The sequence below is a fragment of the Mytilus galloprovincialis genome, chromosome 4, assembly GCF_965363235.1.
Source record: "Mytilus galloprovincialis chromosome 4, xbMytGall1.hap1.1, whole genome shotgun sequence".
NCBI lineage: Eukaryota > Metazoa > Mollusca > Bivalvia > Mytilida > Mytilidae > Mytilus > Mytilus galloprovincialis.
The window spans coordinates 86,558,777-86,581,946 of NC_134841.1; the positions used below are offsets into that span (position 1 = coordinate 86,558,777).

General features: G+C 33.0%; 1 protein-coding gene across 1 annotated transcript in view; it reads right to left on the bottom strand.

Annotated features, from left to right (window-relative positions):
• Positions 1–23,170, bottom strand: part of LOC143073259 (uncharacterized) — a 43,102-nt gene that overhangs the window by 13,559 nt on the left and 6,373 nt on the right. The window contains exons 4-14 of the mRNA XM_076248671.1: positions 19,624–19,777; positions 18,882–19,018; positions 17,925–18,084; positions 16,946–17,076; positions 16,405–16,546; positions 14,722–14,855; positions 13,719–13,842; positions 13,132–13,268; positions 12,533–12,656; positions 11,584–11,717; positions 5,208–5,361 (exon numbers count right to left, since the gene is read on the bottom strand). Coding sequence (XP_076104786.1) covers positions 5,208–5,361; positions 11,584–11,717; positions 12,533–12,656; positions 13,132–13,268; positions 13,719–13,842; positions 14,722–14,855; positions 16,405–16,546; positions 16,946–17,076; positions 17,925–18,084; positions 18,882–19,018; positions 19,624–19,777 — 1,531 coding nt within the window. The remainder of the gene's footprint in view (positions 1–5,207; positions 5,362–11,583; positions 11,718–12,532; positions 12,657–13,131; positions 13,269–13,718; positions 13,843–14,721; positions 14,856–16,404; positions 16,547–16,945; positions 17,077–17,924; positions 18,085–18,881; positions 19,019–19,623; positions 19,778–23,170) is intronic.

The following is a 23,170-nucleotide window of genomic DNA, read 5'->3' on the forward strand; positions in this document are numbered from 1 at the left end:
TGAATCGCTCACCTTAATTTTTTTGGTTAAATCTCTCATCAATGATTATTTTGGCTTTTCAATTTATTTAAATGTTCTTTGAATCGTCCTATTTTCTTCAAAAGCAAAAAAAAAAAATCATTTTCTCCTATGTTCTAAATTAGCCATAGGAGCTATGTTTCTTGACATACAAGGAAATAAAATATAAATTTATACTAGATACTCTGAAACTCATTTAGCCTAAGTTTGGCTGAAATTGATACAGCAGTTTCAAAGGAGAAGATTTTTTAAAGTAAGTCAACATGATGAACAAATTGTGAAAAAAGTCTTTAAAGGGCAATAACTCCTGAAGGGGTCAATTGACAATTTTGGTCAAATTGACTTATTTGTGGATCTTACTTTGCTTAACATTTTTGCTTTTAACAGTTTATCTGTATCTATAATAATATTCAAGATAATAACCAAAAACTGCAAAATTTCTTTAAAATCATCAATTCAGGGGCATTTTACCTGAAAATCAGTTACCCAATTCTGCTGAAAATTTCAGGACAGGTAGACCCCAAAGATGATTGTGGCCAAGTTTGGATTAATTTGGCCCAATAGTTTCAGAGGAGAAGATTTTTGTAAATGATAACTAAGATTTACGAAAAATGGTTTAAAATTTACTATAAAGGGCAATAACTCCTAAAGGGGTCAACTGACCATTTCGGTCACGTTGACTTATTTGTAAATCTTACTTTGCTGAACATTATTGCTGTATACAGTTTATCTCTATCTATAATATTATTAATATTCAAGATAATTCTAATTCAGGGGCAGCAACCCAACAACAGGTTGTGTGATTCATCTGAAAATTTCAGGGTAGATAGATCTTGACCTGATAAACAATTTCACCCCATGTCAGATTTGCTCTAAATGCTTTGGTTTTTGAGTTATAAGCCAAAAACTGCATTTTACCCCTATGTTCTATTTTTAGTCTTGGTTGGTTGGCCGGGTCACGCCACACATTTTTTAAACTAGATACCCCAATGATGATTGTGGCCAAGTTTGGTTTAATTTGGCCTAGTAGTTTCAGAGGAGAAGATTTTTGTAAAAGTTAACAACGACGACGGACGACGGACGCAAAGTGATGGGAAAAGCTCACTTGGCCCTTCGGGCCAGGTGAGCTAAAAATGGTTAAAAATTGACTATAAAGGGCAATAACTCCTAAAGGGGTCAACTGACAATTTCGGTCGTGTTGACTTATTTGTAAATCTTATTTTGCTGAACATTATTGCTGTTTACAGTTTATCTCTATCTATAATATTATTCAAGATAATAACAAAAACAGCAAAATTTCCTTAAAATTTCCAATTCAGGGGCAGCAACCCAACAACGGGTTGTTCGATTCATCTGAAATTTTCAGGGCAGATAGAACTTGACCTGATTAACAATTGAACCCCATGTCAGATTTGCTCTAAATGCTTTGGTTTTTATTTTATAAGCCAAAAACTGCATTTTACCCCTATGTTCTATTTTTAGCCATGGCGGCCATCTTGGTTGGTTGACCAGGTCACCGGACACAATTTTTAAACTAGATACCCCAGTGATGATTGTGGCCAAGTTTGGTTTAATTTGGCCCAGTAGTTTCAGAGGAGAAGATTTTTGTAAAAGTTAACGACGACAGACGTCGAGGACAACGCCGGACGACGATGTCGGACGCAAAGTGATGAGAAAAGCTCACTTGGCCCTTCGGACCAGGTGAGCTAAAAAGTGTTGTCAAATATTAAGGGAAATATGCTAAAATTATTCAATTTGTTTTATTTACCTGTAAATAGGTAGATGAATAAAACTAGAGGCTCTAAAGAGCCTGTGTCGCTCACCTTGGTTTTTGTGAATATTAAACAAAGGACGTAGATGGATTCATGACAAAATTGTGTTTTGGTGATGGTGATGTGTTTGTTCATCTTACTTTACTGAACATTCTAGCTGCTTACAATTATCTCTATCTATAGTTAACTTGGCCCAGTAGTTTCAGAGAAGATTTTTGTAAAAGATTACTAAGATTTACGAAAAAATGGTTAAAACTTGACTATAAAGGGCAACTAGATATCATTGAGATGGGAGCCATCTCTGTGGGCCCCGCTGTCAATAACGTGGGGTAAATAAGTTGTATGGATAATCTGATATGAAGCATTATTTGAAGTTATTACATAGTCTCACTGTGATTTTCATCTAAGATTTTAAGTTAAAACTGATAAATATTCTCAACTTACTTTCATAGTATAATAGTGATATGACTGCATGATGTGAACTCATTGTTGACTACTCTAAGGTGACTTCTGGATATATGGATTGATGTTTGAACAATATGTTTAAAGGTGCTGCCCAATTGATATTTGTCACATATTTTTAGAATTATGCCTTCAATATATTATGACCCACCAAGTATAAAGTATGAAATATTAACGGTTCTCGAGAGGTAGAGCGGACACAATTTGTTAAGAACAACGAACGGATGGACAGACCGACGGACTGACCTTTGACCTAGGATGCATACATTATGACACATTCTCTGGTGTTGGTTAATATATATGTTAAGTTGAAAATGTTTGTCAGGTATAAAGTATGAAATAATAACAGCTGTCCTCTCAAAATATAGTGTGGATCAAATTTGTTAGCGATGGACAGACCAACAGACAGACAGACCTTTGACCTAGGAAGTGGTACATACATCATGACACACCCTCTGGTGTTGGTTAAAATGGATGTCAAGTATAATATTTGAAATCATAACGGTTCTCAAGATATAGAGCGGACACAATCTTCACAACAGGACACGGGGTTGTCAACTGAAACCAAAGTTTTTTTGACATTGACCTTTGACCTAGGAAGTTGTACATACATCATGACACGCCCTCTGGTGTTGGTTAAAATGGATGTAAAGTATAAACTTGAATTCATAACGGTTTTCTAGATATGGAGCGGACACGATCTTCACCACAGGACACGGGGTTGTCAACTGAAACCAAAGTTTTTGACCTTGACCTTTGACCTAGGAAGTTGTACATACATCATGACACACCCTCTGGTGTTGGTTAAAATGGATGTCAAGTATAAACTTTGAAATAATAATGGTTCTCAAGATATAGAGCGGACACGATCTTCACCACAGGATACAGGGTTGTCAACTGAAACCAAAGATTTTTTACCTTGACCTTTGACCTAGGAAGTTGTACATACATCATGACACGCCCTCTGGTGGTGGTTAATATACATGTAAAGTATAAAGTATGAAATCATAATGGTTCTCTAGATATGGAGCGGACACGAAAGTGTTACGGACGGACAGACGGACAGACGGACAGACGGACAGACAGACGGACAGACGGACGGACAGACTGATCACTATAGGGGGACCCGCCTATGGCTGGGCCCTAATAACTCTTAAAGGGGTCAACTGACAATTTCGGTCATGTTGACTTATTTATAGATCTTACTTTGCCAACATTTATTGTATTTTAAAGTTTATCTCTATCTATAATAATATTCAAGATAATAACCGAAAACAGCAAAATTTCCTTAAAATTACCAGTTCAGGGGCAGCAACCCAACAACAGGTTGTCTGATTCATCTGAAAATTTCAGGGCAGATATTAATAAACAATTTTACTTCATGTCAGATTTGCTTTAAATGCTTTGGTTTTTGAGTTATAAGCCAAAAACTGAATTTTACCCCTATGTTCTATTTTTAACCGTGGAGGCCATAATGGTTAGTTGACCGGGTCACGCCACACATTTTTAAAACTAGATACCCAAATGATGATTGTGGCCAAGTTTGTTTAATTTGGCCACGTAGTATCAGAGGAGAAGATTTTTGTAAAAGATAACTAAGATTTACAAAAAATTGTTAAAAATTGACTATAAAGGGCAATAACTCCTAAAGGGGTCAACTGACCATTTCGGTCATGTTGACTTATTTGTAGATCTTAATTTGCTGAACATTATTGCTGTTAACAGTTTATCTCTATCTATAATAATATTCAAGATAATAACCAAAAACAGCAAAATTTCCATGAAATTGCCAATTCAGGGGCAGCAACCCAACAACGGGTTGTCCGATTCACCTGAAAAATTCAGGTCAGATAGATCTTCACCTAATGAATAATTTTACCCTGTCAGATTTGCTCTAAATGCTTTGGTTTTTGAGTTATAAGCCAAAAACTGCATTTTACCCCTATGTTCTATTTTTAGTTGTGGCGGCCATTTTGGGTGGTTGGCCGGGTCACCCCATACATTTTTAAACTAGATACCCCAATGATAGTTGTGGCCAAGTTTGGTTTAATTTGGCCAAGTTGTTTCAGAGGAGAAGATTTTTGTAAAAGATTACTGAGATCTACAAAAAATGGTTAAAAATTGACTATAAAGGGCAATAACTCCTAAAGGGGTCATTTGACCATTTCGGTCATGTTAATTTATTTGTAGATCTTACTTTGCTGAACATTATTGCTGTTTACAGTTTATCTCTATCTATAATAATATTCAAGATAATAACCAAAAACAGCAAAATTTCCTTAAAATTACCAATTTAGGGGCAGCAACCCAACAACAGGTTGTCTGATTCATCTGAAAATTTCAGGGCAGATAGACCTTGACCTGATGAACATTTTTACCCCTGTCAGATTTGCTCTAAATGCTTTGGTTTTTGAGTTATAAGCCAAAAACTGCATTTTACCCCTATGTTCTATTTTTAGCCGTGACGGCCATCTTGGTTGGTTGGCGGGGTCACGCCACACAATTTTTAAAATAAATACCCCAATGATGATTATGGCCAAGTTTGGATTAATTTGGCCCAGCAGTTTCAGAGGAGAAGATTTTTGTAAAAGTTAACGACGCCGGACGACGATGGACGCAGGACGCCGGACGCCAAGTGATGAGAAAAGCTCACTTGGCCCTTCGGGCCAGGTGAGCTAAAAATATATATAATTTTTTCAACTTCCATGCTAAACAGCCACTTTCCTGGAACTGTTGCATTGACTGGTTTCATAAAATGGACTATACAAGCTAAATAGCATAAACTTACAAAAGAAAAGATTGTGACTAAAGAAACCTTTGACTTAAAGAACACCGTAGCAAAAAATTCAAACAAGTGGTTTAAAAGTATAAAGTTATTATCGATCATTATTCTTGAAATTATTGCTTTTAAATACTAAATTTTACTAACTTATTGGTTGACATGAATCCTTTTACCTTAGCAATAAACATAATAGAAAGTTGTATAAGAACTCCCCAAATGGTTTGTCTTCCATCCTCTATACGGATCATCTCTCTGTCATCTTCCATACAAAACTCTAGAATTCTAACTACAACCTGGTTTACTTCATTTGGTATTTCTTCTGATGACCTGGAAAATTGATGGTTTCTCATAAATAATAATAAACAACTGCGCCATGAGCACATGATACGCCCGACGTCTTGTGTGGAAGTTTTATACAATAATCATAAATAGTTTCTGAGAAAGTTTTAAGCGATAACCATATATTGTTTTTGAGATACGACGGGACATGTGAAACCTCCCCCCTTTTTTTTATACAAAAAACTAAATATCACTAAAATTAAATTTTTAATAAAAACCAAAAAGTATACAGATCTTTAGATTAATATAACAAAGAAGTGTGTAAAGTTTACGCAATAATCATAAATTGTTTTTGAGATACGGCGCGACATGTAAACGAAACCCTCGATAACTCAAAAACTAAATTTTGAATCATCACCAAAAAGTATACAGATCTTTAGATTAATATAGCAAAAAAGTGTGTAAAGTTTAAAGCAAGAATTATAAATCGTTTTTGAGATACAGCGCGACATGTAAAAAAACCTCCCCCTTTTTTACAAAATACGCAATAACTTAAAAATGAAATTTTGAATCATCACCAAAAAGTATACAGATCTTAAGATTAATATAACTAAGAAGTGTGTAAAGTTTTAAGCAATAATCAAGAATCGTTTTTGAGATACGGTGCGACATGTGAAAAATCAAAGCGCGAAGGCGCTGTAAAGGCAGTTAATTACAGGTTGTGTGTATTTCTAGTCTAGATACTATAGTATATCATTATCTTCCATAGTACAGAGGTGGTTTGTAGTATTTAAGATTAAGAGTTCTCTTGTACCTAGTTCACCTATATTCATAGTCTACTGTTTCAGTATATTTTCTGTACCTCGCCACGAAATGAATTTTTTAAGACATAGATTTTTTTTTCTTATTTACATAAATAGACGTCTTTTAATTATTGATTATATACACATATTCAATGACTCCCATCCTATGAAAAGTAGTTGACAAAGACTGACTAGTCACCGTACTGTATGTATTGCAAGAACATCAAGAAACATAATGGTAAATGTGCATAGTTACATGTCAACTTTTTTGATGACCATATTTTTTAACTCAAAGCAAAATTATATTTCAGTATAAACATGGTAAAGTAATTTACCGGTATGATTGAAAAAGGAGTTTTTCATTTAGAAAACAATGACATCTGGTGGTCATATATAATAGTCGTCTCATTAGCATTTTAACCACTTCCCATATTTGCAATTAAGACTAACATGACAATAGAAGATAATGATGCAATGCAAAAACAAAACTTACTTGTAAATTATGAAATTCTCTTTACGGTATGAGTTTTTCTCATTGTTGGTGATTGTACAGTAGTACCTGTAACTGCTTATATCCATTTTTTATGCACTTTAGTTTGATAAAACCACTAAATATCATGTATATACCACATCTCCTTATTTTTATATGCATTACAATATCATTTACAACTGTAATTCAAATCTATATATCAAACACAGGCACTTGTCTCAAAAAATAAAATTCCTATATACCTTAACATTAAGGTATATGTAGGGAAAAAAAATTTTGAGACAAGTGCCTGTGATATCAAAGCAAAATGAATTGCACCACTTTCATTTATGCATCCTTTGGCAAAATACAAGTTCTTAAATTACACAATATAAATTTATTTATATAAAAATAATATTTAGTATACGACTCTTAACAGATACAAATCAAAGAGCTGATTGCTCTGAGGTGGAAGAAGGTGAATAAAAGGTAACTTGAATTACCATAAAAGCAGGCTGCTTTGTTCCATTATCGTTATGATGTATTTTTTTTTCTTCAAACAAGAATGTGTCATAAGTATATGGATTTCCCATCCGTACAATCATTTTCTATGTTCAGTGGACTGTGAAAATTAGGTAAAATCTTTAATTTGGCAGTAAAATTATAAAGATCATATCATTAGGAACACATGTGTACTAAGTTTTGGGTTGATTGGATTTCAACTTCATAAAAACATACCTCGACCATAAACTTTAACCTCAAGCAGGAAGAACGGAGAGACCAGAAAACATAATGCCCATAAATGGGACATAAAGATAGTAAGACTTGTAACATAGATACCCAACAACTTTTGAAAGTTTTCATGTTTTTTTTAGTGCGCAACAACAATTTCAAACATTACAATTTTTAGCAAAGTATTTTGCACGATCTGGATTGTCTAGAAAAAGTGTCATATTTGTATAATGAACTTACATGCCTTTTTCTTAAGTCTGTTTGCATGTTTCTAGTTATTAAATCGGTAGAAAAGATGAACATGTAGCTAGCAGACCAGGGTTTATTTATTTGTGTATTAAAGAATATTAGATGCTTGTTGAAATTTCCAATTTTGAATTATGCACAAAGATTGACCTTTAACAGGTTGGGAACAACACTCCAAATGAGAGGTAACCCTCATTTGAAGAACATTACAACCCGCTGTTAAAAATGAGCACCTTTATATTCTTATTATTTGATGAAACTTTTCCCAGCCAAAGAACTATGCATTTATTAAGTATTAAATGTTCAAAAATTTAAACATGTCAAAAGAATTTTGTGATGTTTCTAAACTTATATATATCTTCTTTATTAATATATATATGACCCCTCATTTAGAAAAGTTGTTCCAAATATAATGAATTTTCCCACTTTGTTGGTCTTTGTGAAAAAAAAGAATAGTGCATTGTCCTTTAAATGATTTTTAAATTGCATACAAAAATATAATATGTTACAACAAGTATTATGTCAATAAATTAGCATAATAGTCCCAGTCCCATATATTATATCAAATATTATTGGATGCCGAATTGACTTTAAATAGGTGCCGATTTGACAAGATGCCGATTTAACCAGGTGCCGATTTGACTTTCTATGGGTGCCGATTTGACCAGGTGTCGATTTGACTTGTACCCAAAAATACTCAGCTAAAAATATCTGATTACCCGATGAATCTTTATTCATTGAATATTCTACAATAATAAGTAGATCTATTGCTTAAGGTTCATGTGGACCCTATGGCTAAAATTGCCGTATTTTCACCTCAAAATTTACTCTGAGTACAGACAAACCTGCGCATCTGTAAAAAAAATTCAGGCATAGCATGCCCTAGATAAATGAATTTTAAATATGTTTTATGTTTTAGAAAAATAAAAGCTTACCAGGATTTTGCCGTGCACTTTTTTCATTCCTCCAGAAGGTGCCAAAATAAATTAAGTTGGGAAACAGGTTTGAGAACTTCCCCACAGGTAAAAATTAAAGTGAGCTTTTTTAATTGACATGGACATTAGATGGACAATAGATACCTGACAATAACTTGTTATTTAAACTGTGTACCGGAGTGGACCATATCAAGGTAAACTCAACTGTTTGTAAATTTTATCATCTTCTGCACAGACGAAAAAAAGTGTACGGCAAAATCCAGTTAAGTTACGAATTTTCTAAATCAAACAATGCATTTGAATTCTATTTTATCTAGGGCATGCTATGCCTTAAAACTGAATCCAGGTCCGTTCGCCCTGATTCATGTTCGCCCTAGTACCTGTTCGCCCTGATACCTGTTCGCCCAGGGTCCGTTCGCCCTGATTATTATTTTTTTCTAATTGTTGTCTAGTCGCATTATTTTAAGTATTTGAACAAAATATGTTAAAGTTTGTTGAAAAATTGACAGAATATTAATATTGCCGCAATCAATTTATCATTTTCCCTTTGATTTGCAGAGTAGAATACTGGAATACAATGTATTTATCTTTATTGATATTTGTTAACAAAATCATTGTAATCAGTCAATCACGAAAGTATGCAGTATAAATTAATGAACTTGTAAATCCGTTTCATAATTTACAGTTCGTACATCATTGGTTTTATTAATTTCAAGCTGAATATTTTATCAAAATAAAACATTTGTTTTTATTATTAATCCATCAAAAGACAAGTTTCACAATAATCAGTTATCCGAATTATTTTGTCATTGAACAATTAATGATCATAAACAAGCCATAAACTTTTAAATATTTCAATGTTTCCATAAATTTCAAGAATATACATGATATATATACCATAGAAATATCTGAATAAGTTTATTCAACTTCAATGCCCTGAATATTTTATTAATATTTTTATAGTAGGGCGAACGGACTCTGGGCGAACGAACTCAGAGCGAACGGACCTAGGGCGAACATGTTATTAGGGCGAACGGTCCCGATACCCTTAAAACTTTTCCAGATGCACATGTTTTCCTGTACTCGGAGAAAATTTTGAGGTGAAAATACAGCCATTTTAGCCATAGGGTCCACATGAACCTTAATATGTGAAAGGGCTGGAGGATTGATAGAGTGATTTGTATCAGTTACATCACCACGATGTTTGCGATGTTTGCTTAAAAAATTATCAGCTGATTATGTTATGATTAAATTTGTTTGCACTTGCAGTTTTTAAATCCTATATTCTTTAAAATAAATCAAATGTCCTGAAATATTCTGTGAATTATTATCTTCCATCCATAGTTTGTCTTTACTTGTTTAGTAAAAAAATTAATATCCATTATTTACATTTTCACACAGGTAAACTAATTTGGCTATAAATAGATCAAAGCATGTCTGTGTAAAATCTCTAATCTAAAATCGTAATTGTTATAATTTTATTTCTTTAAATTATAAAATTTAAATTTATGAAAATAATCATGATTGATAAAATAGTATTACATAAAGTTTACGTTTTCGGAAGACTATCAATGTTTAGGTCATAGTTCTAGAGGCTTCTTCAAAAATTTGTCAACAAACCAATATGGCCGCCACACGTGATTACCTTTGCACATGTGAAAAACATATTTCTGACAAAAGTGAGATTTCTCTTGTCAAAAGGGATTTATATTTATATTGCAATACATTATTCAGAAGGAGGTACATAATTCAGTTTAGATTATATTTCTTATTCTATGAGCATCTAGAATTTAATCAAAATTCTCCCCAACACCAACGTAGAACGTACTGTACTAGTGTCATATACACATACACGCGTAGATCGACTGGTAACCGATCGTAATGTTACACATATATCAAACAGCTAACTCCCGGAACGTAGTAGCGGGAACCAGGATAATACGTAGACAACATACATAACTAACGAAATTGAAAACGCTTACGGTACAAAATGTATCTGGTTCATAAACCGAATTCTGCTTTGAATTATAGAAAATGCAATATTTATCATGTTCAGTCGAACTTTCATTGTTATATCAACGTCTGAACTGATTAAAAAATCTTTAGATGTCAGATAACACTCGAAATTGACCCGACCTCTTTCCACACGGAATACAAATAATGATAGTTTGTAATCAGGTTGACTGCTTATAATGCAAAATACACATTTATAACAAGTTTTTTAAAACGAACAATACACATCGATCGTTTCTTTATTTCCCAATGTAAATGAAAGAAACAAAAACCATATCATACCATAAAGAGGAGAGGAGAAAATTGAACATTTACGGATCTATTTCTGGCCAAAAGACCCCCTACATAGATTTTGTTGGATGTCGCGTATGAAAAGATGTACCTCATGACTTGAAAGTCAGGCCTTAAAGCACTGCCTTTAAAAACCACCCCTGTTTTAGTTACAAAGTGCCGTAACTAAAAAAGTTTTAATCTTATTTTCACCAAAACGTATACAGATCATTTGACCATCATAAGAAACAACTATATTAAGTTTCATGAAATTTCGGTGAGTCGTTCTCAAGTTACGGTGCGACATGTTTTGCTGGACAGACAGACGGACAGACAGACAGATGGACACCGGACATTTGTATACCATAATACGTCCCGTCAAAATTTTGATGGACGTATAAAACCTTTGGAAGGTCAGACATCTTTTTTGATTCAAAAAATTGGCATATTGTTAATTCAGCCAAACTTTCTCTTAACCTTTCTCTAATAGGTTGTGAATTCATTTACCTCACAAAATTTTGACTCAAAATAAGAAATAAAGTCTTTTAATTATTAGCAGTAATTTAAATTCTTCAATCAAGCACATCTTGATAGTCATTTTGTGATTTTGTTTTGGACAAAATGTACAATAATATATTTTATGCATCAAAAGCATTACTGAGTTTCATAATGATACACAAATTAAGTTCTTTTAAAATGTTCCCTCTATTCCAAGATATTTAAAATAAATATGAAATCACTATAAGAATCCTCTATCACAAGATATTTACAATACTATGAGATCCCAATAATATTGACTTACTTGTATGGTTCTATCAAGCATTTAAACAATTTAATGTAATTTCCACTACACCAACCATCTGACCATGGATAATCAACATTTTTTACAAGAGGTTCAAGACGTTTTGCTATCTCTGGAATAACCTCTGTACATTTCTACAAAGTTAATTCTAATTAACTACACTGTTTTAGCATCAAAGGAAGTTTTACCAATCTTTCTGATGCTGACTTGGAGAAGAAGTTATAAGTAGTCAGACTTTAGTGAGGAGTTTGTTTACTTATGATTATTTCCTAAAATTTATATTATTTTTTTGCTATTTGTAACCTAATACATCTTTTTTGTTTTGTTTCTATGAATTTTAATGTAACATTTTATATTTGTTTCAGTAACACATAATCATTATGTAACTCTTTATTTTTTATCTTTTGTATCCTTAAATTTTCACCTTTGACATATCATATGTAATCTTTCAAATAGAGTTCTTTATTATTTACTTTCTAAGTATGGATTCCCACTATTGCTAACTCAATCCAAATAAGATGTAGTTTTTGCAAGCATGGGGCAATTGACAAAGAGTAGCAGAGTCATTAGTACACTTGTTTGAAGTGTTATTAGATGTAGGCATGTAGAACAATGACTCATGTGCATTCAATAAAACAAATTAACCCAAAAATGTTTTGTGGCTGAACCAAGTCAGGCTATTATTATTAATGTATGTTCTGAGTTGTCTGTTGTACTGTCCAATATATTTTTTTTAATTGTGATTTATATCATTTTTATGTAATATTCTGTAAAGGTGTAGCAAATACAATAATCATCTAAGAAGATGATGATCTCGATTTACTCTTATATACTAGTGTTGGTTAGTCCAACATCTAAACCAATGTTTATCTTTATTAATAACTTAAATAAAGGACATATAAGTTTTGCAACCCTTTAGACACAATACTTATACACATGCATAAAGTACCTGAAAGTCAATTTCTCCACTATATTGTGTCACCATACTATTAGAAAGGACAGTTCCCTTCTCCATGTGGGTCATAGACATTCTACCAATATCTGGCATGATGTGGTGTTCTAGTTTCTGTATTCTGTAATACAAATGAATATCAAATTTCAACATACAATGAAATATTTGCCACTGAAGATTAGGCAATCAACAACTGATCAATCTTCATACAATGAAAATAACAAGCACTCATATTGGCAGCTTATTAGTTTACCTTTATGGCATTAATATGCTTGTTTCATCTATACAACCATTGTTAAGAAATTGTTAAGAAAAAAATATATACTAATACGGTGAACTGGAAGTTAATAAAAAAAAAACAATTCTGAAAGTCAAAAATTCACAGCAGTTATAGCCAAGGCTCCGTGTTGAAGGCCTATAATGGTTTACTTTTATAAATAGTTATTTGGATGGAGAGTTGTCTCATTGGCACTCACACAGGCCACATCTTCCTATATCAATATGTTGCTATACATCCACAAAACCGACAAACACTTGACTTAATGGCTATGATGATCCCTATACATACATTTTATGTAGTTATAAAGATAGCATACTTTAACATTTTAATGAGTTCTCTGACAGCATCCCCACATTTCGAATTACTGTTTCTCTGTTCCCACTCATCTCCTTCTGTTGGAAGATCTACTTTCTCTACATTAGCTATCATTTCTTTGGCTTGATGAATATTTTCCTGAAATTGAAATTATTCTAAATATACCATCTGGTTCATCAATGGGCAATAATACAGACATTTTGATGATATTATTTGTCCCTTGTCTGCTGGTACGAAGTACCAAAAAATCATTTTGTTAAGAGACCTTTCTGAATTCTAACAAACAACTATTGAAACAGCAATGTTTTACTATTCAATGTGAGAGTTGTTAATTACGGTACTAAAATAAAGATGTTGTTATCCTAAATCTTCATTTAAAACACACATTTTTTAGTACCTGTAACCAAGGACTTCAAAAGCAAAAGGTTACTACCAGTATTCTGCAATATATCTTTGTGTATGTGGAAAGTAATGCAAAGAAGAGTTTTCTTTAATTTCTATCTATTTCTTAAATACAATCAGCATTTAGGGCATCTTCCTAACTTTTTAAACTTTTATTATACATAAAGTAAATTATGACATTCTTACCTTCCAATTCCACATTCTTTTGAATTTAGTATCTTTAAGGATGGCTTTTACATTATGCTGCATCTCTTTTGTTGGAACCAGCCACATAGCTTTGATCAGTGGAAACCAATACTTTTCATCTCCTCTGCAATAATATTAGAACAAATGTACTTTACACCTATTACCTTAATTCTAATTAATCTTTTTTTTTTTAAACCAAAATCTGTTTTTATATTTTATAATTGATTTCACTTAAATTCTCTTTGAATACACAACATATATTAACAATGTTCTAACAAACTATTTTTTTCTCTAAAAAATGTCTGTTCTGAAACAATCTTCTGCTATTTTTTTTACATGTCGTATACATGGAGTACTGTATTCCACCTTCTTTTTAAATTAATGTATGCCATGAACCCAAATGGGGTATAACTAACTGGTCCGAGACCACAATTATTTCGTAGTGCATTTCTTTTAGAACATAAATGAAAATAAAAAAAATCCCACCTGCGCTGTCTCAAAGAAATTTTTTCAGTGTGTTGTACTACTTTTGGGACAATTAAATTATATCAAAATTATAGAAAACTTCATCGGCTCTAACTCAAAATATGGAAAATTTTATGTTAGGGGCGTCTTGAAATCTTTTGACAGCTTCCGAAGTGCTAATTTTTAACCTTTTTCAGCTGGACCAAATTACTACTTTCCTTCAAAATTCTGGACCCAAATATTTTTACAGTGTAATTTCCCCCCCTTCTTGCAATTTAAGGCATTAAGCATGGAGAAATAAATTTGGAAGGGGTATAAAAATTAATGGCAAGTAACCCACTGTCAACACTAGGGACTATATTTGTGAAGAATGAAAATCAAGGGACGACAATTGTGGTCTCGAACCAACTGTGCATCAAATTTAAATAGATAGATAGTTTTAATATGTTCTCATAAAATACAAGACTCTTATGTCTTTTATAAAAGCTTTTGTTTTGTGTGTTTGAAAGTGGACAGATTTCTACATATAAATTCTTACTTTGTTGGTTTGTACTTCTTATTTAGATCATAGATCATTCTAGATATCACTTTATCAAGGAGTTTGGCATCAGTAATTTTTTCGAGAACTGTGTTAACAGTTTCTACCCAGCCTTCAACTATTTCATGATTTTTCTATAAATAAATCAAAATGTAAAGCAGTTTTAACCAATTAACAGTCTGATTAATGACAAAACAAGAAACAAAAATCTATAAAACAAGAGTAACAAATGACAACCAGGTGCTCCGCAGGGCGCAGCTTTATACGACCCCAGTGGTTGAACCCTGAACAGTTGGGGCAAATTTGGTCACAATATTCAAGCTTGATTTTGTCTGAATTTGGATTGTGATCAAATTTTTGACATAATATAGGTTTTTGTCACAAAATTAATGTGGTCAAAGATCTAACAAATCTATTGCACAATACTGTGCAATTGAAGATTTCTTCTTGAAACTTTTCAAACTTCGAAATTTGAAAAATTTTGAAAAAAAGGAAGCCCTTCAAAAAATGGTAAACAAAAAATCTCCCTCCCCCTCCAACTTTTTGAAACCCCCTTGGAGCAATAACCCTTAAACTCAATCCCATGCTTTCCATTGCAGTATTGAACCTTGTAGTACAATTTCAGAGAGATCCATACACTTCAACACAAGTTATTGTCATGTTTGTTTGGAAACTAGAAACATGCTTCTTTTTGGCCCTTTTTTGGCCCCTAATTCCTACATATTTTGGGCAATTAATCCAAAAACTTAATCCCAGCCTCCCCTTTGTTATATGGTAGATTGTGGTACAGTTTCAGAGAGATCCATACATATACACATAAGTTATTGTCTTAAAACTAGAAAAGTGCTTGTTTTGACCCCTTTTTGGCCCTTAATTCCGAAACTTTGGCCCCATAACCTCTAAAATGAATCCAAACCTTCTACTTGTGGTTTTAAACATTGCGGTATGATTTCAGAGCAATTGAAATACTTCTACACAAGTTATTATCCTAAACTAGAAAATTGCTTGTTTTGGGCCCCTAATTCCTAATCGGTTTGGACCATCATCCCCAAAATCAATCCCAACCTTCCTTTTGTGGTATTGAACCTTCTGAAAAAATTTCATAAAGATCTATTCACTTAAACTAAAGTTATTATCCGGAAACCAATGTGTCTTCAGATGACAACGCAGACGACGACATCATACCATTATACAATCCAAAAAAAATTTTGGGGTCGTATAAAAACTGAATTTCCTGCTCTTGACTTGTGACAGGCACATACAAAATGTGGCAAACTTAAACATCATATGTGTGAGTGCTCAACCCCACCCTAACCTGGAACAGTGGTATAACAACACTTAAGGAATATGGCGACCAACAGATCAAAAAGATGCACACACATTGCAAATGACCAATGTTTAGGTGCTGACCAAATTTAAGGTAATATATATTCTATTCAATAGTACCACTATAATATATTTGTTGATTTATAAGTGTCCATTCTTTGTCTATCCTATTTAAAAATCTAATGAGCTACTGAATGTCTTTTTCATGTTGTCATGTCTAAGGACTTTTAAACTATTCATACATGACTTAACCATAACATCTACTAGTGAGCAAAAAATAATCATAAGATAGTATGATAGTATTTTTTAATGTTTTTTGTAGCTTAATGCAAGAATTGTGAATACATGAAACTTTACCTCAATAACCTTATCACCCAATTTCTGAAACAAGGACTTGAAACTTTCCAACACTGCATACATTTCTTCAGCTTTTGGTGACAAAGAAATGGATTTAAGTAAAGTCATCAAGTCTGGCCATAAAGCTTCTATCTGGTCACCTCTAAAAATAAAACATAATGATTATATTCATGCTGCTGTCAAAATTAAGACATCTAATTTTTTTCCTTGGTTCAAACAACTTCCAAATAGCAAGTAACTTGAATAATTCAATCATTCACAATAAGGGTGAGATTCATTTTTCTGTATAAAATTAAGCTGCAATAAAATGGCTCCCTCCCCAAAACATGCAAAGTTAATCCTTTTTTTTTGCTTTCAATTACAGAATGTACTCCATATAGCATCTAACAAAAGCAGAAAAAAAGCAAAACTTAACATTTTTAATATTTTGAGAATTTAAGGTGGTTTTTCTTAAAGATTTTTAAGAACAAAAAAGTGTCTTTTGCCATTCTATTAGTTAAGATATATATTGCTGAATGTATTATCATTAATGTAGACTTACTCCATACTTGTAAAATTGTCTACATATTTTTTCACTTGCTTCAGTTGACTACCTCTTGGGAAGACAGGAGAAGTAATAAAAGTGGATATTTTCTGCATGTGTTGACCAATCACCTTTAAGTCTGAATATCCCTAAAAAGGAACAACAATGCATATGATCATGCTCATTACCAAATGATGAAAAAACATGGGTTATATTATCTCATTACATTTGGAAATAAAATTCCTGATTCCCCCAAATTCCTGATTCCCCCAACATTCTTGACAAGGCAGTGTATAAGTTCCTGTCCTCTGTACTTTCTTTAAACTTTTTAAATAAGCTGATATCATATTGGTCTTCAATTTATAGTCTAGTATGCTTCTCTTATTTTCTTAATTAAGCATATATCATTTGGTGTTGTAAGACATTTAATATTTTAATACATTTATCAAATATTCACAAGATTACTTTGTCAAATATCAGTAATTAACATTTAGGAGATAACTGTATTGTATTTTAAGCTCCGACGGCATCAATTGGGGATTTGATGGTCGCAAATTAAGTTTACTGGCGACGCGTTAGCGGAGACAGTAAACGGGTACTTGCGACCATCAAATCCCCAATTGATGCCGTCAGAGCTTAAAATACAATATTGTTATCTCCATTCTAATGAAACTGACAGAAATCAACGTTAAAACATGTAATTAAAATCTACAATATTTCGTCTGCGCTTGCGCATAAGTCCCATAGCATCAATTGTCAATTGATGCCATGTAAAAAGGTGACGTTATCCAATCAAAATGAACGTTACAAACGTTGTTGCATTAGAATGTGTATGTTTGTGTCTGTCAAACAGTTTTCAAAGCATTAGGAATATCAAAGTGTAACATGACAGCAACACAGAATCTAACCCATTTGTGTGGATACCTACAGCTGCAAAATGCAAGACAACACATTAAAAGTAGTACAGAAGAAAAGTATAGTAGTAACGCTCTCTCACTTTATATGGATTTCTGTCATAGAGGTTAGAAAAGGTACTGGCACAACTATTCATGCCTTCATGTAACTCATCTGGAACATCTCCTGTGTGAAGGAGGTAGAAAAGGTATAAATCCAGGAAAACATCCCACACTTCTGAGTCTCTAGCATCATCTCTACCCCTGAAAATATAATTCATTTAATAAAAGTTCAAATGGAAGTTATATTGGAATGACATACAGAATATCAACATGATCAAGTTCTTGAAATCTTACTATAAAAAGCATGTATCAACTAGCAAACAAAATCAGAGTTGCATGAGCAGATAAGGTATGCATCACATATAAAATTTTACCAATTGTGAATCTTTATATTTCAGTGAACAACAGGGTTATAAGTGTATGCTAAATTATTGTCAGGATTATGTAGGGTTATAAGTGTATGCTAAATTATTGTCAGGATTATGTAGCCACATGTTCTTTAAATCCTTTGCTTAATTTTTTAATGGGTACAAGCATTTGGTTTTTGAGGTTCTATTTTCAAACTGTGATATGTGAGTAGACATGTGAATCTGTCACGATAGTTACATTTCAGGTCCTGCATACTGTTGATACTTAAACTTTTGCATAGCACAGGCCGGGTCATGATTTCCTTGGGCTGCATATGACATGTTTGCACTGAATCCATTGGAGGAAAATATGCTGATTGGTATTTTGGTCCTAGAGGAGAGTACATGGTTTGTTTGTTGTTGATATTGAGCTTTTGACTATCTAAAGATGACTGGGATACTATTAGGGGATGGTGACGATATCAATTTTTTTTTTAAATTCCCCCCAATTTTTTTTTTATCCATGCAATAAATGTACAACTGCAACTTTTTATCAGTATCTAGATGAAATGCATTTAATATCCTTAATGTCAATTTTGCAAAAAACTTAAGCCATTATATCCCTTTGATTCAGCAAATATGTTGACTTACTGAGCAAATGCATTAGGAATACGTGTCATGTACGAGTTCATCAACCTTGTGTAACTTTCCATATCTATGTCTTCTTTAACATGTTTCTGATCCTTCAGCGCTGAGGCCATTTCTTCCAATTTTTCACCTTTCAAATTCTGAAATTTTTAAAATGAAATGACTTATTTTTACTACTTAAGTAACATAACATCAAACTTTACACCTGTGATGTTAAAAGTTTCAGATTTTCCTCAAATGGTATAAATTTGTTCAGAAAATAAAGAATTATGTGAAATATGATATTGTTCAAAAATTTATACATATAAACTGAGAGGCAATACTAAATATGGAAGCAATTAACTGATAGATGTGAAGAGCACCTAAACCTTACAAAATCATCACTGTAGGCTGCTTACCAAATACAGAATCATTCTGGTCAGTACTTTTTGAGAAATTCATTCAACAGATCAAAAATTTCAAAGTATTAGCAAACAAGAAGCATGTGTCTGAATAGATCTAAAATAAGTGCTTAGTCACTGTGCTATCTTGTTAAAGCTAATCACTGTCATGCTGCTTACTGAATTAGAAGCAATTCTGTTCATTAATACCTGAAAGAAGTCTGAAAATTAAAATTGTTGGACAGATGGACAAGGTAAATGCAATATAGACTCCACTTCTAGAGTGTGGGTATAATCAAAATATCTCCTTATTAATTCTTAAATACTTATAAACAACATTCATGACATTTATATCAATAACAAACCTTCAGAAATTCCTTCATTTCGGCTGTTTTTTCTATCTTTTCTATAACTTCATAATGAGATGTTCCAGGTCCTGCTCGTATGATGGCCAAGTAAAGATCAAACAAACAATCGTGACAATCTGACTGGGTTATTCTGCCATTTTCAATACTCTTTCTGTAAAACAGACAAACAAAATTATCAAATTCAACATACAATTTTTATTTTATTTATTAACTATAGACTCTTTAATGCCTTTGAGATAAATAAATTATTTATTCTTTTTCTAAATGCAGCTTTTCAACCCCATTCTAATGAATTCAAAACCATCGTTTTTCTTAAGTGCTGTCTATTTAAAAAAAAAAAAAAAAAAACAGAATAAAAAAAAAACAGATGCTCCGCAGGGCACAGCTTTATACGACCGCAGAGGTTAAACCCTGAACGGTTGGGGCAAGTATGGACACAACATTCAAGCTGGATTCAGCTCTAAATTTGGATTGTGATTAAATAGTTGACACAGCATAGGTTTCTGACACAATGAATGTGGTCTAATGAACTCAAAAATTTGTTTTTGCCTTTGAGCAATTCTCTATGCTTAGAATATTAATCCTCTCAAAAAAAAGTTTGAAGAAATTTTCTTTTTATTTATGAAATCTGAAATGAGAAAAATTGAACCCCCCCCCCCCCCCCCCCCCAATTTTTTTTTCTCACATCCACCTATACCTTATTCCAAAACTGATCTCAATTCTAATTTCTAATGGAGTTTGCAACAATAACTACACATTTAAATACATCATAAAATATTAAAATGTAAAAAAGTGCTTGTTATCACTGAATGGTAAAGATTGTTTTAATTTATCAGTTAGTAGTAAAAGTGAATATACATTGTATATTGTATAAAACAATCAGTGGCAGATCCAGAAAAATTTTTGGGGGTGGTCCCAAATGAATATTGAATGGTATGAAAAAGGTTAAAAAATACCTTCGACATTATGGAAGATCATGAATTTGGACAACACCATGCAATGAACATATTCCTAGGTAAAGGAATTTAAAGACATGTAAAACTGATTTTTATTTAAGACTCTATACAATATCTTGCAATCTAAAATAGCACAACATACAACTGTCATCTGAATTAGGCAAGCTGTAAAAAAAAGTTTAGCTAAAATGTTCCGAATCGGTAAAAATAGTTCTACGTAAAATTGTTCAAAATTTACTAATTTAACAAAGAGTCGTTTATCAGGTCATTCAACATCATGCGTCGCGGGTGTTTCCTTGCAAAGTTATCTATAATATGTTTTATGTTTAGTTCCAAACTGTAGTGCACATGCATCAACGCAAGTCCGTTTAAACGCGATTGTCCAATAGTTGTTCTCAGGTGGGTTTTTAAAAGTGATAACTCACTGTTGGATCGCTCACATTCGCAACTCGTCACCCCCATGGTAGCTATGATTTTTAAGATAACCGAAATATTTGGAAAGTCTGTTTTGCAACATACTTTCAGAGCACCGGCTACAGTTTCTGGTTTTGAAAGCATTGACTCGCAAGTCTTTTGCCACAAACGCAGTTCGGACGGCATTGTAGATGGACTCGGCAAATCAGTATGGTAAAAGTCTACAAAATGTTTAATTTAATCAAATGTTGCGCTTTGTACAAATGCCGGTACTAACTTCAGTGCTTGAATTGCTGTTGATGTAAGGCGTGAAAATCTTGCTTCCATGCCACTCAATACATCGTCAAGATATGGGATACCGATGACACGTCTGTAGTTAATTTCTGGTGTGTCTGCAGGACAGTTTTCCCGTTGAATTTGTCGACCGCACCGTCTAGGTATTGAGGGCTCTACAGCGACGGTCTTTGCAAGTTCTTTGGTCTCTGCAAACCATTCAATAAACCGTTCGTCGATAGTTTTGCGTACATCGTTTAGAGCTTCTTTGACAACTGAGACAAATTTATAAGCTGCTATGATGTCTAAAGTCCGTCCCTGAAGTTTTGTGCTCAAGCCTCTGGTGAACGCCATACAGTTCTTCATATTGACGAGCTGTTTTGACAATTTAAATTACATGTATACAGGTGAAACGCATTGATCCGTATTCTATCAATGTGACACCTCCAGGTTTCCAGGTAATCCATAACCAATTAGTGCGATGAAAGGATTAATCTTAAGTGTTAATTTGTTAATTAGCTAGTTATTGAAAAAATAGACACTTTAAAACAATTTGAGGTTCGTCATGGGGGTGGTCCGGTGCGCCGTGGGACCACCCCCTGGATCCGCCACTGACAATGATTTAAGTTGATTCAACTACTATTCTGGACAAAGAAAGATAACTCCAATTGAAAATTTCTTGCTATTGCACAATATTGTGCAATTAGATATTTCTTGCTATTGCGCAATACTGTGCAATTGAAAATACTTGCTATTGCACAATACTGTGCAATTGAAGATTTCTTGCTATTGCTGAATACTGTGCAATTGAAAATTTCTTGCTATTGCACAATACTTAATATAATAATTTTGGATCCTGATTTGGACCAACTTGAAAACTGGGCCCATAATCAAAAATCTAAGTACATGTTTAGATTCAGCATATCAAAGAAGCCCAAGAATTCAATTTTTGTTAAAATCAAACTTAGTTTAATTTTGGACCCTTTGGACCTTAATGTAGACCAATTTGAAAACTGGACCAAAAATTAAGAATCTACATACACAGTAAGATTTGGCATATCAAAGAACCCCAATTATTCAATTTTTGATGAAATCAAACAAATTTTAATTTTGGACCCCGATTTGGACCAACTTGAAATTTTGGACCCTTTGGACCTTAATGTAGACGAATTTGAAAATGGGACCAAAAATTAAGAATCTACATACACAGTTAGATTCTGCATATCAAAGAACCCCATTTATTCAAATTTTGATGAAATCAAACAAATTTTAATTTTGGACCCCGATTTGGACCAACTTGAAATTTTGGACCCTTTGGACCTTAATGTAGACGAATTTGAAAATGGGACCAAAAATTAAGAATCTACATACACAGTTAGATTCTGCATATCAAAGAACCCCATTTATTCAAATTTGATGAAATCAAACAAAGTTTAATTGTGGACCCTTTGGGCCCCTTATTCCTAAAATGTTGGGACCAAAACTCCCAAAATCAATCCCAACCTTCCTTTTATGGTCATAAACCTTGTCTTTAAATTTCATAGATTTCTATTTACTTATACTAAAGTTATGGTGCAAAAACCAAGAAAAATGCTTATTTGGGCCCCTTTGTGGCCCCTTATTCCTTAACTGTTGGGACCTCAACTCCCAAAATCAATCCCAACCTTCCTTTTGTGGTCATAAACCTTGTGTTTAAATTTCATTGATTTCTATTTACTTATACTAAAGTTATTGTGCGAAAACCAAGAATAATGCTTATTTGGGCCCTTTTTTGGCCCCTAATTCTTGAACTGTTGGAACCAAAACTCCCAAAATCAATCCCAACCTTCCTTTTGTGGTGTTAAACCTTGTGTCAAAATTTCATAGATTTCTATTTACTTTTAAACTAAAGTTATAGTGCG